The following is a 12727-nucleotide window of genomic DNA, read 5'->3' on the forward strand; positions in this document are numbered from 1 at the left end:
GAGAGAGAGAGAGAGAGAGAGAGAGAGAGAGAGAGAGAGAGAGAGAGGTCTATGAAGAGTAAAATAAAATATCAAATAACGTCGAAACGGTAGGCAAATAAATTCAGAAATAATTGGATTGAGAAATCGATGCTGGTATTTGTTCAATATCGCTAAAATAGTATCTAGAAAAGTGTTTCAGAAGCTCCAGTTTTGTTGGAGTTATTCTAAAAGTCTTGATTTTTCAAAAGAGCACGAATTAAAATCAAGCGATTGGATTGATATTCTATATGCACTCTGCTTTGAGGATATCGGATAAACAAGGAAAATGGTTTTCCCGATTTTTAAATAACTGAACGAAATACTGTTATGATCGATAAATACGCAATTCCGATTACTTTCAAGCTTCGCGAGTTCCCGAGATGATTGTAGGAAACGAGTTGTACGTTTTGCTAGAAATCCCACGAGGTATTAATTTCGCGAGTGGAGAACGCGTTATTGCCTTCCTGTCGCGCAACATTAACATCAAAGACGCCGACTCTTGAAACGATATTAAGATAACAGCGAGAATTGCCGTCGGTGCGGGTTTAAGGACGTTAAAATTAAACAGTTCTTCATTAGCGGACCCCAGGGGAAGCCGAATTCGGCTGAAAACAGATTAGGAGCGTGCTCCTTTCCAGCACATTGCTCCTAGAAAGTAATTGCCTACACGGCGCCGCGACGAGCGAGCGGAAATGGGACGCGCCGCGTAAGCTCGATCCTCGGTTTTTCGGCTCCATAAGACGAGCCACTGCTACCACCTGCTCGGGTTACCTGGTTTCGACCTCCTAACCTCGTCGAGATAATGAAACTTGCCGGAAGACGTACACCCGTGGCTTTAATTCCATCAGTATAGTCCCTCTCTCAAAGGCAGTTCCAATTTACTCTTCTTTAAGAGGGTAGTCTGCTTTTTTCGACTGAAAAGTAAGCATTTTTGGGGAATTTATTTCAGGTCCCGTTAAATTTTCAACCCTTATTGTAGACACCACGTCTGAAAGGGTTAAACTAGTCCAAGCAGTCGAAGTTTCCTATAATTGTTAGGTGATTCTTTAACTAGGATAATTAAAATAATATCAAATTTCACATATCGTTTAGAAAATAATTTGTTCTTTGTTTATGCTGAAAACTAGTGAATATGAATGTTTCATTTCGAAAAATGGAATTAATTGGACTGGTAGCGAATGAAACGCGTTTCAAGTCTGCAGGCTTTCTGCTCGAAGCCAAAACTCAAATAGTATTACATAAATTTCAACGTATAGACGTACAGAGAAAAAATTATTGAACTTTTTGCCGAGTAAAAAACGACCAACCCTTTAAATACCAACGCTTGGGGAAATTTGGAAAAACTTTCCGCTGGTGCACGGTGAAATGACTCCGACACGAAGGGAAGCTCTTCAACTATTTTATGACTCTGCGTGCACCGCGTCGATCTTGTCGAAACGTATGATAAAAGTCACGTTACAGTAAACAAGGAAGTTGTCGATATTGCATTTTAGTTTCGAACAAAGTTGCCAATAGGTTGCCAATATAACAGGGGATGTACCAGCGGAGAACTTTCCATATCCAGGGTCTAGTGCTGCGACCTGCGAACAAATAAGTACATTCTGTTGACCCAGTAACCTTCCAGGGATCCTTCGGAGGGTCATTCTTCTGCGACCGTAACGGAAACCGTTTCGCGGATAAGAAAACATGTATTTTATTAAACCTGGAATGGGGTCAAGAGAATAATCATCACGGCGTGTCGAAATTTTTGGCGTCTACGTGTATGGACCGTGTTTTTGAAAATATCGACGAACTACGAGAGCACGCAATAGAAAGTAGAAATTCTACTTGTTACTTGTTCGTAGCAAATTATTCGAGGAAAGTAAGGAATTATTCTACAGATTCAAAGTCTAATTAATTTTTTATATACGTAAGTGTCTGGTTTAACTCGCCATAAAATTCGTCGCTCCGAAATGGTCGTCAAAGTGCAAATTATGGCGCAATATAGGGCATAAATGGCCAATTGAATTCTACTCGTTACGATCGAAAATGTCTCTGGCCCCGAGCGTCCGCGTGGTGAGGCAGTATCTGTATTCGAATTACAATTTCAGCAAATTGAGTGAACCTCGAGTTTGCCCAGGGAGGGTCAAGCAGTCGAGAACATTTCCTGCATCGTCAGAATCACCATCATCTCTGATGCGACCTATCCAGCAAAGGGCGATTGCTGCTCGCCCGCCCGGGATGGGTGGGTCTAGCTTGAAAATACAGATTACGCACACTGCTAAAACAGTACTACGTGGCTGTGTGGAATTTACGTTCCCTGCGGTTACTGCGTTTGGTAATACGATAAAGCTCCCATCTGTATATGCGAATCACGCGTTTCTCGTTGACAATGATCCACAAGTGTTCGGAGAAAGAAAGAATAGGAAACTATAATCTCATTATAGATTGCAGAAATTCTTAAATATAATATATCGTGACAAAGATGGTTGTGAAATAGTTACGAAATAGAAGTTGAAAACAATCAGTGGTAGTGTCTCGTTCATGCAAAACTTATCTAAGGAGGATGAAGATATAATACTACAAAAATAGATGTTGAATAAAGTTAAACGAGAATTAGACAAATTAATAAAATGGATCACATGTCTGTGAGGTTGGGAAAGTGCTCATTAGTGATTGGCACTGGCCAGTAGTAGTCAGCTAGGGTCAACAGCGGTCTGCAATAGTCAGCAGTAGTCAACGGAGGGTCAGGAGGAGCATAGAGTGTCCAGGGATAGCCTAGAGATATATCCGACGTCACGAGATCCGTTCAGCTCGAAGGATCCACTGACAATTTTCGGTTGCGACAGGTTTGTTATGCCCTCGAGGTAGTGTACCTGTATCGGATTGACGGATAATTCGACTGCGTTTCCGATCTGTCGAGAAATTAGATTTCCGAAAAATTAGTCAAAGCATTTGCGATCACGAAAACCATCTTCTACAGATTCACGATTGATAGTCAGTACGAGGTGTTTTTGATAAAGCAGAGAAAGAAAACAGAAAGGAGATAGAAACGAAAACAGAGTCTTTATTCCCCTCAGAAGTTGTGGATGTACTACGAACTTCACTTTGTGGTGATCTGTGATAGAACCTTGATGTCGACTTACAACACGGATAATCACGATAAACGAAGTCATAAATACCCAGTAAAATGCAGAGGGAATCTCCGTACAATTGCCACCCTATCCCACTGCCAGGGGCACAGGAGCGATCTATCCGAGTGACGGGATATATGGGTTCCCTCCAGAATGATCCTCCCTCCTTCAAGCACGGATATCAATTTTATGTGTCGGTAGGACGATATCGGGCTGGCCACCGCCACCCCCAACCCGGGTCTTGTTTATGGCTGTATTAATTATTCCTATCGCGTATACCCCGGGCTGCTGGCTTGTATTCCTGCGCGTTGCAGTTGCAGTTGTAATGCATCCGCGGTCGGTCGTTCCGAGCCAGCCGATATAACCTCGTCCGCCTCCGCCCTCGTCGTACGCGGGCACGATTTAAGGGGACGCGTTCCATTTGCGTGCCGTTTACAACTCGGTGGCCCGTTTACAGCTGCCCTGCCCTCTCTGTACCCTTTGCTGCATTAAGTTCGCGTCAGTCCCACTGTAGCTACGGCGCCGTGCTAACTCGAACGACGATTGATTAGCGTGAATCGGGCACGTTCCCGTTGTTGGGCTTGACACAGGTAAGACGGATCTTGTTCCCTGCGAACAATCTACTTCCATCCCGTGGACAGGACTACGTTGAATCTTGTCGGGCCAGGGTTGAGACCTTTTGTGCGAGAAAAGCCAAAATTCACGTTTGGAAAGGCGAGGAAGTTGAGATACTGGGGTTGAGAAAAGGAGGCCCTCGTTAAACTCGATTTATTGTTTTACTCCTGGGGGATTCTGGCGGTAGCTATTTGCTTTTAATAGGCAATTCTTCTTGGGGTAGTTTCATGCATTTTTCAAAGAGTTTGTAATGAAGGAGTTCACACTTTTGCATCAAATAATCCTTCTCACGAATAAATCGTTTCTGATTAGTGACTAACCTAGTCAGGATAAATTCCAGGACGATGAGATCCACTGTGGAGTACCTCTAAACTAAGATTGTCCCATGTAGGATAGATTCAATAATCTCTTCGTGATCCAGAAGACCAAAGTCAATGACACCTGAGTTAGAAGACTCGATTTCCGTGCTCATCGACGCTCGACCCCCATGGGGATCTCCTGTAGTCAATTGCGTCCCCTCACCCCCACGAAGTAGCGGAAATCTGCCTTCGCGACGGGAGTCGTCGATATTGGATCCCGTGACCCCTGGTTCGCCAGTGTTGGCTTCTGCGACCCGAGTGGCTCGATATTGGATCCTATGACCCTGAGTCGTGGACATCGTGTCTGGTGAACCTGGAGTTATAGGTATTGAGTTCCAGGTCAACGCAGTACTTGATATTCAGCTCTCCAAGTGAGAATTGAATGGAACAGTAGTAGTCCTGATCACTTTTACCGATCTATTCCAATCACTTTCCACGAAGATTTCTTTGCGTCGACGTCAAACTTAACAGGTAGAGGTTTTGGAGTTGCGGTCGGTCATTAACACGTTGAATGCAATGTCAACCACATTTAGTCTGAATTTCCACGCGGGCCTGGTCACCTGTGGCGTTAGTTTTGGTCGTCTAGTTACGAGTGATTATTGCGATGATTATAAAATTATTGAGTTAATTTCAAATTCCGTGCAAAGTTGAGAACTAAGAATACTAATAAAAAAAAAAATACTGTAGTTTCAAGATAATGACGATTGAAAAGATCACCAATCGTACTGATAGCGAGTATATTTTATTAAAATATTAAGGACCAAATACGTTCCGAACGTAGTGCTCGCGAATATCTGGGAATTTATTTTCCCACGAGCCCTCGAATTTATTCTCCTGACTTCCCCATGACGCGGTATCCGAGGAAATGGCGACAGTCTTGATTCAGCGTTTCCGGTACGACTGGTATCCTCGAACGATCCTTTTTCGCAACGATATCTGGCTCGAGGACGCGATTGCAGCTTTGTCGTTGATGGTCGGGGGCGATACGCACTCTCGCGCGGATAAAGCGACACGAAATTCTCCCGCCTCCCTGCCGCGAGAAGCGCATCGTACGATTTCATGGAAACGGCACGAATCCATTTAATATATCGGCCAAGATGCCGACAACACACGACGCTCAGAAAATTTTCCGATCGACGTGTGAGAAAGTCCTCGCGAAAATTCGTCCTCGAGAACCGCCGCGCCGTATCAATCCCTACAGCTCGTACTCAAATGTCGACGGTAGAGACCAAAGTAGACGGTAGAGTTAGAGTATTGCTTATTAAAAATCGAAATTATGAATTTTTTTCATAAAGGTTTCTCTCTGTTTCTTTATTTATTTTTGAGAGTTGCAACGAATTCATAGGAATCTTCTAATATAAAACATGGAAATATATGAAAAATCGATACACTATCAAAAACAGATTTAGACTAGTGTGATGGTCGATGATACCTGACTAAAGTGTAAAAATTATATTAAGATTAGCAGAAACAGTGCTGTGTAAACCGCATACGATTGGTACAACAATAATAATAATCCACAGGATCCTCTATGCATGCCACAGAACGCCTCAGGAGAGGGACTAAATCAACAATACGAAAATGTTCGATGCAAGATTAAAGTACCGGGAATATTCATATATCCCGTTACCAGCCTCAAAGTAATAGAGCCTCGCCAGACACCGAAGCTTTCCAAGCAGGAAATGCGAGACCGATCGAATTGCAGGCCTCATATTTTTCAGATCGAGTAACGAATACCCGGTTAGAAATTCTAATCCGACGGAAACGCAAACGAAACCCACTAGCCCGATCATCTGCAAAAGCGCTCGTCGACGTAACGTTTGCTTTTCACATGCGAGCACGGAATCGCGTGTAGGGCGCGAAACACAGCGAACCGTATTTGGAGCGAAAGGCATGTAAAGATCAAGTACCAAGAATATTCAGGTTCTAACCACAATGTTTCATTTTCTAGGATGTTCAAAGTTTCGATATTTCACGATATTCACACGTAATGCAAAAGTTTTTATGGCAGCGATATAATCGAGCAGGGTCACTAGACAATATTTTGTCTTCTCGAAAACTCATTTTACGAATATGGCCTCAACACTTCCAGTTTTACTAGTTTTCAAATGAAACTCACAGAATCAACAAATACATTTATAAAGTTTGTCACGTACATACCGACTTCTTAATGCAAGCAAATTCTCCACCCTCATAAAATTCACAAAGTCCTTCTGGCTCTGGCTTGTCCTAGATGAGTGTAGTCCCCCAAGGCGAGCCCTAACATTCGTCGTTCGCGGTTCGATTCTCGACCGCAAGCGTTCATATTTCAGCCAGGATGCCCCGTATCCTTCTGCGAGGCGACGACGTGGCAGGTATGGGAATCGATTCTCGAACGAGGGAGACAGGAACGAGAGAAGCGAACGACGAGCGCTGCTTTCATCCAGATTTAACGCTGGCATTTACATTTAGAAGAGCTTCTCGGCGAGCTGTTGTTTACTAATCGGATACGGAAAATGGTGCCCCAGAGCCGTGAGATTCGTTCTTAACGCTGTAAACACGTTCCAATGACCAATCCCGATGCTCTGCCTGCGGTCGGAGCTTAACGAGACCGTCGTCTGCGCGGTCGACGGTGCCTGTGACTCCTTCGTCGGAGCAGCCTCTTCCTTTTCTCGTTTGTCGAACTTCCCAACTACCGAGCATGCTTCAATCTCGATTCGTTGCAAGTCCACGGTTTTTTTTCATCTAATCTCGTCTTGCTGGAACGGAGATTGAACTTCTGAACCAGTCTGACTAGGTTGAGAAACGTCGATAAGGGTGTCAGTTTTTATGGAATTGCTTATTGAGGAAGTTTAGAGTGATATTGGCGTGGTTACGTTTAAGCAGGGCGTAGATTTGGACTTATCATTATATTGTTAACTTTGTGTTTTCCTTTTATGGGTCATTCGTTAAATTGATAATTCTAATACTGTTAGGTCATCCCATAAGTACTGCAGACTGAGTCAATATTTAATGAAAAAACTACAGAAATTTTATGGTGACGAAATAATGACTGTCAAAAAGGTGGGAAAATATCGTAAAACGAGAGAGACTACCTTTTCTTATAACACTTAAGGATATGTTTCATATATTAATTTGAGTAGCAGAAGAATAAGTAGCATGAACTTTATGGGACGATCTAATAGTTTTAAAATAGTAAGGCCAATACCTACTTTAAAATATTGAAACTTGTAACAGAATGAAATGGCACCGTGAATTCAACATTTTCTTACTGTTTTTTTATTGCAACACGTTGCCCTGTACCTCGCGATCTAACAAAAAACGATTTCGTCTTTGCAGCTTCTAGCGGGCAACAATAATCCTTACACAGAGGAAAAGCAGATCTTCGACCCGGCGATCGTGGCTACAAAGGTCCGTTTCATCCCTTACACCTCCCACATGCGCATGGTATGCTTACGGGTGGAGCTTTATGGCTGTCCATGGACCGGTGAGTGAAATTTATGGCCACTCATCTTTCTGTCCGTACATCACGATATCGTGCTTATTCGTGACAAAGCGTCCGCCGCTAAGTATTGAAAAGGACGACGCAATAGTTTCGCGCATTTTTATCGCCCCCGTCGCAATTTTTCATTTTCTCGAATCGAGAGACTTATTATAGCTTGGAGACGCGTCGACGTGCCGGTGACCATATCTTTTACTTTCGTACCTTCAGAATCTAAAAATGGCTTCGTGTCGTCGGCTTCAAACTCAAAATTTAACGTTTCGTTTCTCTTGGAAGGAATCTCGAATAAATTCGGGTAAAAATACCGAAAACCTGCTTATTACGTCTCTTCCCAAGTTTTTAACTAACTGTCATCATTTTACGTCTCGAAATATGCCGATGAATATTAAAAGCTTTGCGACATTTAATATTTTCCGAGTTCATAAACGTAGTATTTACTCGGTTGATATTTATAATCAGTCAATTTGCTGCAATTTCGAGTAACGTGTAATTATCGGGTTAATAATTTGAAACATATTATACATTTTACACTTAATTTGCTACGATATTTACACATTGGAACGCAGCAGTATTCGCTAAAATTATGAATAAATATTAGTAATTTAATAATGTTTACGTATTCAACCATCACAGTACTTGTTGATTTACATGTTCGCAAATTATTAAAATAGTTATTCATTAATCGTCAGTAATTATTCTACGTAATTAAATGCATTAAATCATTCTTATTTCGATCAAATTTCTCATCTAGTTCTTTTATCATATATCTCACTGCTTTCTTCAAGGAAAAATTACGAAAATCACTTAAGAGTTTAGATGGAACCCTACACTAAGGGCCAAGTAGTCGCTGCAGAATTTTAATCTTGTAATAAAGACTGGAACTGCCAGCAATAACAATTGTCTAGATGCTTCGTTTCGTGGACATTTTCCTCTTTTATCGTCGGCCTCGATACAGATTCTTAAACAGCGATCGAAGCGCAACAACTTTGGCCTGTTCGAGGCCTGGCATTAACGCAGATTTACGAGCGGAAACCACTCGAAAGGGAGTGTGCAGGTATGTTTGCGTTAATCTGACCCCGAAACGATTCAGCGAGCAGAGCATAGGCTGGAGGCTCGAGCAGAGCATAGTCGTTGCTCGAATTCACGGTTATAAGTATCGATACACGGTGCTGCACGGTGTCGATGGTGCTCGTAATTGCTTACGCCCGGTAAGAAATATTTACATCGAGGATGTTTGTTTTCCATTATCGAATTGTCCCGTTTGCATCGAAGCGTCGCACTCTACCCGCTGTGTGTACCCGTGCCGAACGATCATGGTCGCTCGAAAAGGTGCTCGAATTATCGAATGAACGCTGTTCCCATTTCGACGCTGTTCCCGAGGATAACAACGGCGCACCGTAAACGATTTTGTATATTCAATTCTGTTACGGCGACCGAGCAATTACTGTAACGAAATACAAAACTCTGATGTACCATTGTATTCGAAATCGGTGGAAATTATTAATCGCGCCGGGTGAAATTGCCATTTTCGTGGGTCAAATCGAAATTCAATGTTCTCGAAAAATATTATTTGATCCCGTTGGAAAGTATACTATGCACTGTATGTATTTTTTCTCAATTATATGAATTCTGATCTATGTTATGTATTTTTTCGTTCAAGTTAAAATTCTTATTCATTCTGGGTGTATTTTGGCATATTATATTACAGAGGACGTAGTTACTCTGATTTTGATCTACGACAAACAAAATTTATGTAACATTACTTTTTGTCTGTTGGAGGAAGAAAATTCGATATAGCAACTTCTTCGAAGTTCGGAAAGGAAAAAGTTTACTTCCACCCCCAAAGCCATAAAATTCCTCGTAAAAGAAACTATTCCATGCATAAAAAGTGTACAGACTACTTAAAAGATAGGATACTTCATTCTGTGCAACCTTCTATTGTATTAAAGCGTACCCTTCACACAGAACGGAAAATAACACGAAACGAGTCAGTCCCGTTTTTCAGCAGATCCTCTTAATCCAAGAGGACGTTTCCGTCCTTTTCGCCTGTCATTCGCGCGAAAGACGAATTTAATACCATCGGATTTTCAATTTCCCTCCGACATCTGTCGATTAAATTTTAGTGCGTTGTTCATCGAGCATTAAAACCGCATCGGAATGAGCGCAGCCATTTTATTCCCAAAGTGTTAAAACTTGTACCGCGTTCGTCTTCGGTGACGTCTGTCAGTTCTTGCAGCAGTCCTTCGGCCATCCAATAAATCATTTTCCGTATTTCCCTCGGGACCAGGCGAAGTAAAATGGTAGCCTTTTATTGGGTATCGTCGTGGCGTTGATGAAGATCTATAAAGATAAAATTACGACACGCTTCTGCGGACAGTTTTCATAGGAAATCATTCTTTAAACGAATAATAGAAAACAGTCGTTGGGTCGGGTGATCGTTATTTTTACTTTTAAAAAATAATTCCCAGCGAGATTCCTGTCACTTTGTCCAATATTGGTATTTCTCGCAAAACTGCTGAAAACGTTCATTTTTCGGGTGTGCAAAAATATTTCCATTTTTTTCCGAATTGGCGCGAAGAAATCTCGCGTTTTGTTAAATAAAACAATAAAATATTTGACATTCAACATAAGCTATACCATATAATAGGTTGATCTAGGTTGAAAATAGAGAATATAAAATATCTCTAAATATTACAGAGAAAAATTCCCATTCGCAGTATCCATATCATCGAAGAATAAAGAGAAAGTAAGGTTTTATTTATTAAATTCCGTATATGCCGCCTATTAATACCTGGCCGCCCTTACGAGGTATCCGTTACTACCTTCATAAATTATACAGGAACGAGCTACACTCGGACAACAGGTAATCGAGGCGGCCAGGCGTCGAGACGCCGGGATTTAAAACTTTCCGGTCGCATCTTCTCCTGGGGACGTGCACTTTATCCGTCGACCAGGGCGCAATCTTATCACGTATCGTTGGGAATAAAATGTCCGTCCCATCGCCACGTACGGGCCGCGATGATGCATAGTTCACGAGCGTACCGCCTTACATGCACCTTACACCGTTTCACGACCGTTTCGTTCTTGTTGCAGAGGGTCTGGTGTCGTATTCCATGCCCCAAGGAATTAAGAGGGGTTCGGAGGTTGACCTTTCAGACAGGACGTACGACGGCAGGGAGGAAGGAGGTTACCTCTCGGGGGGGCTCGGTCAACTTGTCGACGGGCAAAAGGGTCCTGACAACTTCAGATTGGACGTCAGTGGTAACGGGAAAGGTGAGCTGCTTCGTGCTGGAACGAGATTAGCGCTAGAGCCACGATCGTGTCTAGATTAGCGTGATAGAGCCGTCCGCGATACGTTCGCGAGTAATCTGCTCGTTGACCGACTTCTGCTATTACGCTTCCATCTTTTCTCGACTATTTCTCCTACTTTACTGTTCCTCGCGGATACTTACTTTCCTTTAAGCTTCATCGACGAGCGTTGAAATTTGGCATTTCGGTGGGTCGTAAAGAAGGTAAGGGGAAAGGTACTTTACTGTGCTGTGAATCCAGCCTGCCCCTGATAGCAGGTTCGAGCGTGTTCTATTTGTGAGATTTTGTGTTATTGGAAGTTGAAACTTCGCGTTTCGACCCCTTAAAGGTTCTTTACCAGATGAGAATCTTTATATGCACGCACAAGAGAAACATCTCTTAGTTCCTTAATGCATGAATTTTATTTTATCTAACAACATTAAGTTACAATAACGTCAAGTTAATCTTAAAAGGTTGAACTTGTTGAGCTATTAAACAAAGCCTTTTCATTGAGCATGGGATATTCTGAAGTACACACAACCAACCATGCGATATAACAAGACAAAAAGGGAGGGAGTGAAACAGAACGATCAGAAGAACTCATGGTAGCACATTTTCTCTTGTGCAACAATACTCGTCGAATTATTCGTAGCGGTTCTCAGAGTGTTATTAAATCTCAATTGTAAATGCCTTTCATTTCTCCGGCGGAATTAAATTTGCTAGGCGTTATCGAACCCGTTCTCAAGATTAATTTAATACATATTGAGTGCGTACAAAGGAGCTCACGGAAGGAATAGATTGCGTGCGCCGTTCCCGTGGAAAAGATTTGCACAACGTCTGAGAGACTGTTCATCGAATGATTTGAGAAAATACGGTACTCGGTATACATAAATTTCGCGTTGATTAATATGCATTGTACGTTTACTGTACATATCGGAGTAAACTTAACTGGCACCTCAAGGCCATTTTACCGTCAGTGAATCACGTCAGACAAGACTTCCACTTGCAATGCCATGCCAGTTTATCTCTCTGTTTGGGAAACAAGGATCTGGCAACTGGAGGATTACACAAAGTGACGAAGGATAAAGTTGGGTGGCCGTGAACTTCCGCTGGATTTTAATACGATTACAAGTAACAAATTGTCTTTTAAACACGTAAATTTCACACACCTAATATTCATATTACAGCCAGAAAATGTGGTCTAAAACGTTTTGAAACAAATATTGAACAACTTAGGGATCGAATGAAGAGGCTATTCGGTTTATTAATCCCGCGTGCAACATTGAATTTTAATTTTTAAGCTCAGAAAGTTCTTTGAGAAGTTCAAGAGGATTGAATTTTAAAGGCTCTTGAACGCAAGCTCTACAGACCAAGCCAAAATGATAGGACTTAATTATTATTTGCACTTGTATTATCTACATATTTCAATTTACAAAACCCGGTGCGATATAAAATATTGCAAAAGCTTCGCTTGTCCTGTCGTTTTTTGATTCTTTTTTAACAATAAAATATACTTTTCTCAGTATTTAGATTTATATAACTCAGTAGTTCAGTAATATAAAAATTACGAACTAGTAGCCGCTGACATAAAGTCGCTTCTGCGTAAAATTGCCGGTCAACAGTGTTTTAAAATAATTGATCTATTAAATCTCATTGACAATACATGAAGTGTCCTACCATTTTGTCCCTGGACTGTAATCCACCGAGTCAGCCAGGAGAGGTAAGGCGAATTCATCGACGCGGCTCCCAGGGTTAGGGTTTAAAACGAAAATAAAATTTCCCTCGCGCCGATTCCAGGTGTGTAGGCCAGTCGGAGATAAGGGAATCCGAGAAAGCTAGCGGCAGGCTAG

The 12727-nt window shown here is 41.9% G+C and overlaps 1 protein-coding gene across 1 annotated transcript in view; it reads left to right on the forward strand.

Moving 5' to 3' along the window:
* LOC128894947 (discoidin domain-containing receptor 2-like) overlaps window positions 1-12727 on the forward strand; it is a 232764-nt gene that overhangs the window by 169380 nt on the left and 50657 nt on the right. The window contains exons 8-9 of the mRNA XM_054157062.1: window positions 7427-7574; window positions 10683-10862. Of these exons, the coding sequence (XP_054013037.1) occupies window positions 7427-7574; window positions 10683-10862 (328 nt within the window). The remainder of the gene's footprint in view (window positions 1-7426; window positions 7575-10682; window positions 10863-12727) is intronic.

Source organism: Hylaeus anthracinus, unplaced genomic scaffold (assembly GCF_026225885.1).
Source record: "Hylaeus anthracinus isolate JK02 unplaced genomic scaffold, UHH_iyHylAnth1.0_haploid 4, whole genome shotgun sequence".
In the NCBI taxonomy this organism is placed as follows: Eukaryota; Metazoa; Arthropoda; class Insecta; order Hymenoptera; family Colletidae; genus Hylaeus; species Hylaeus anthracinus.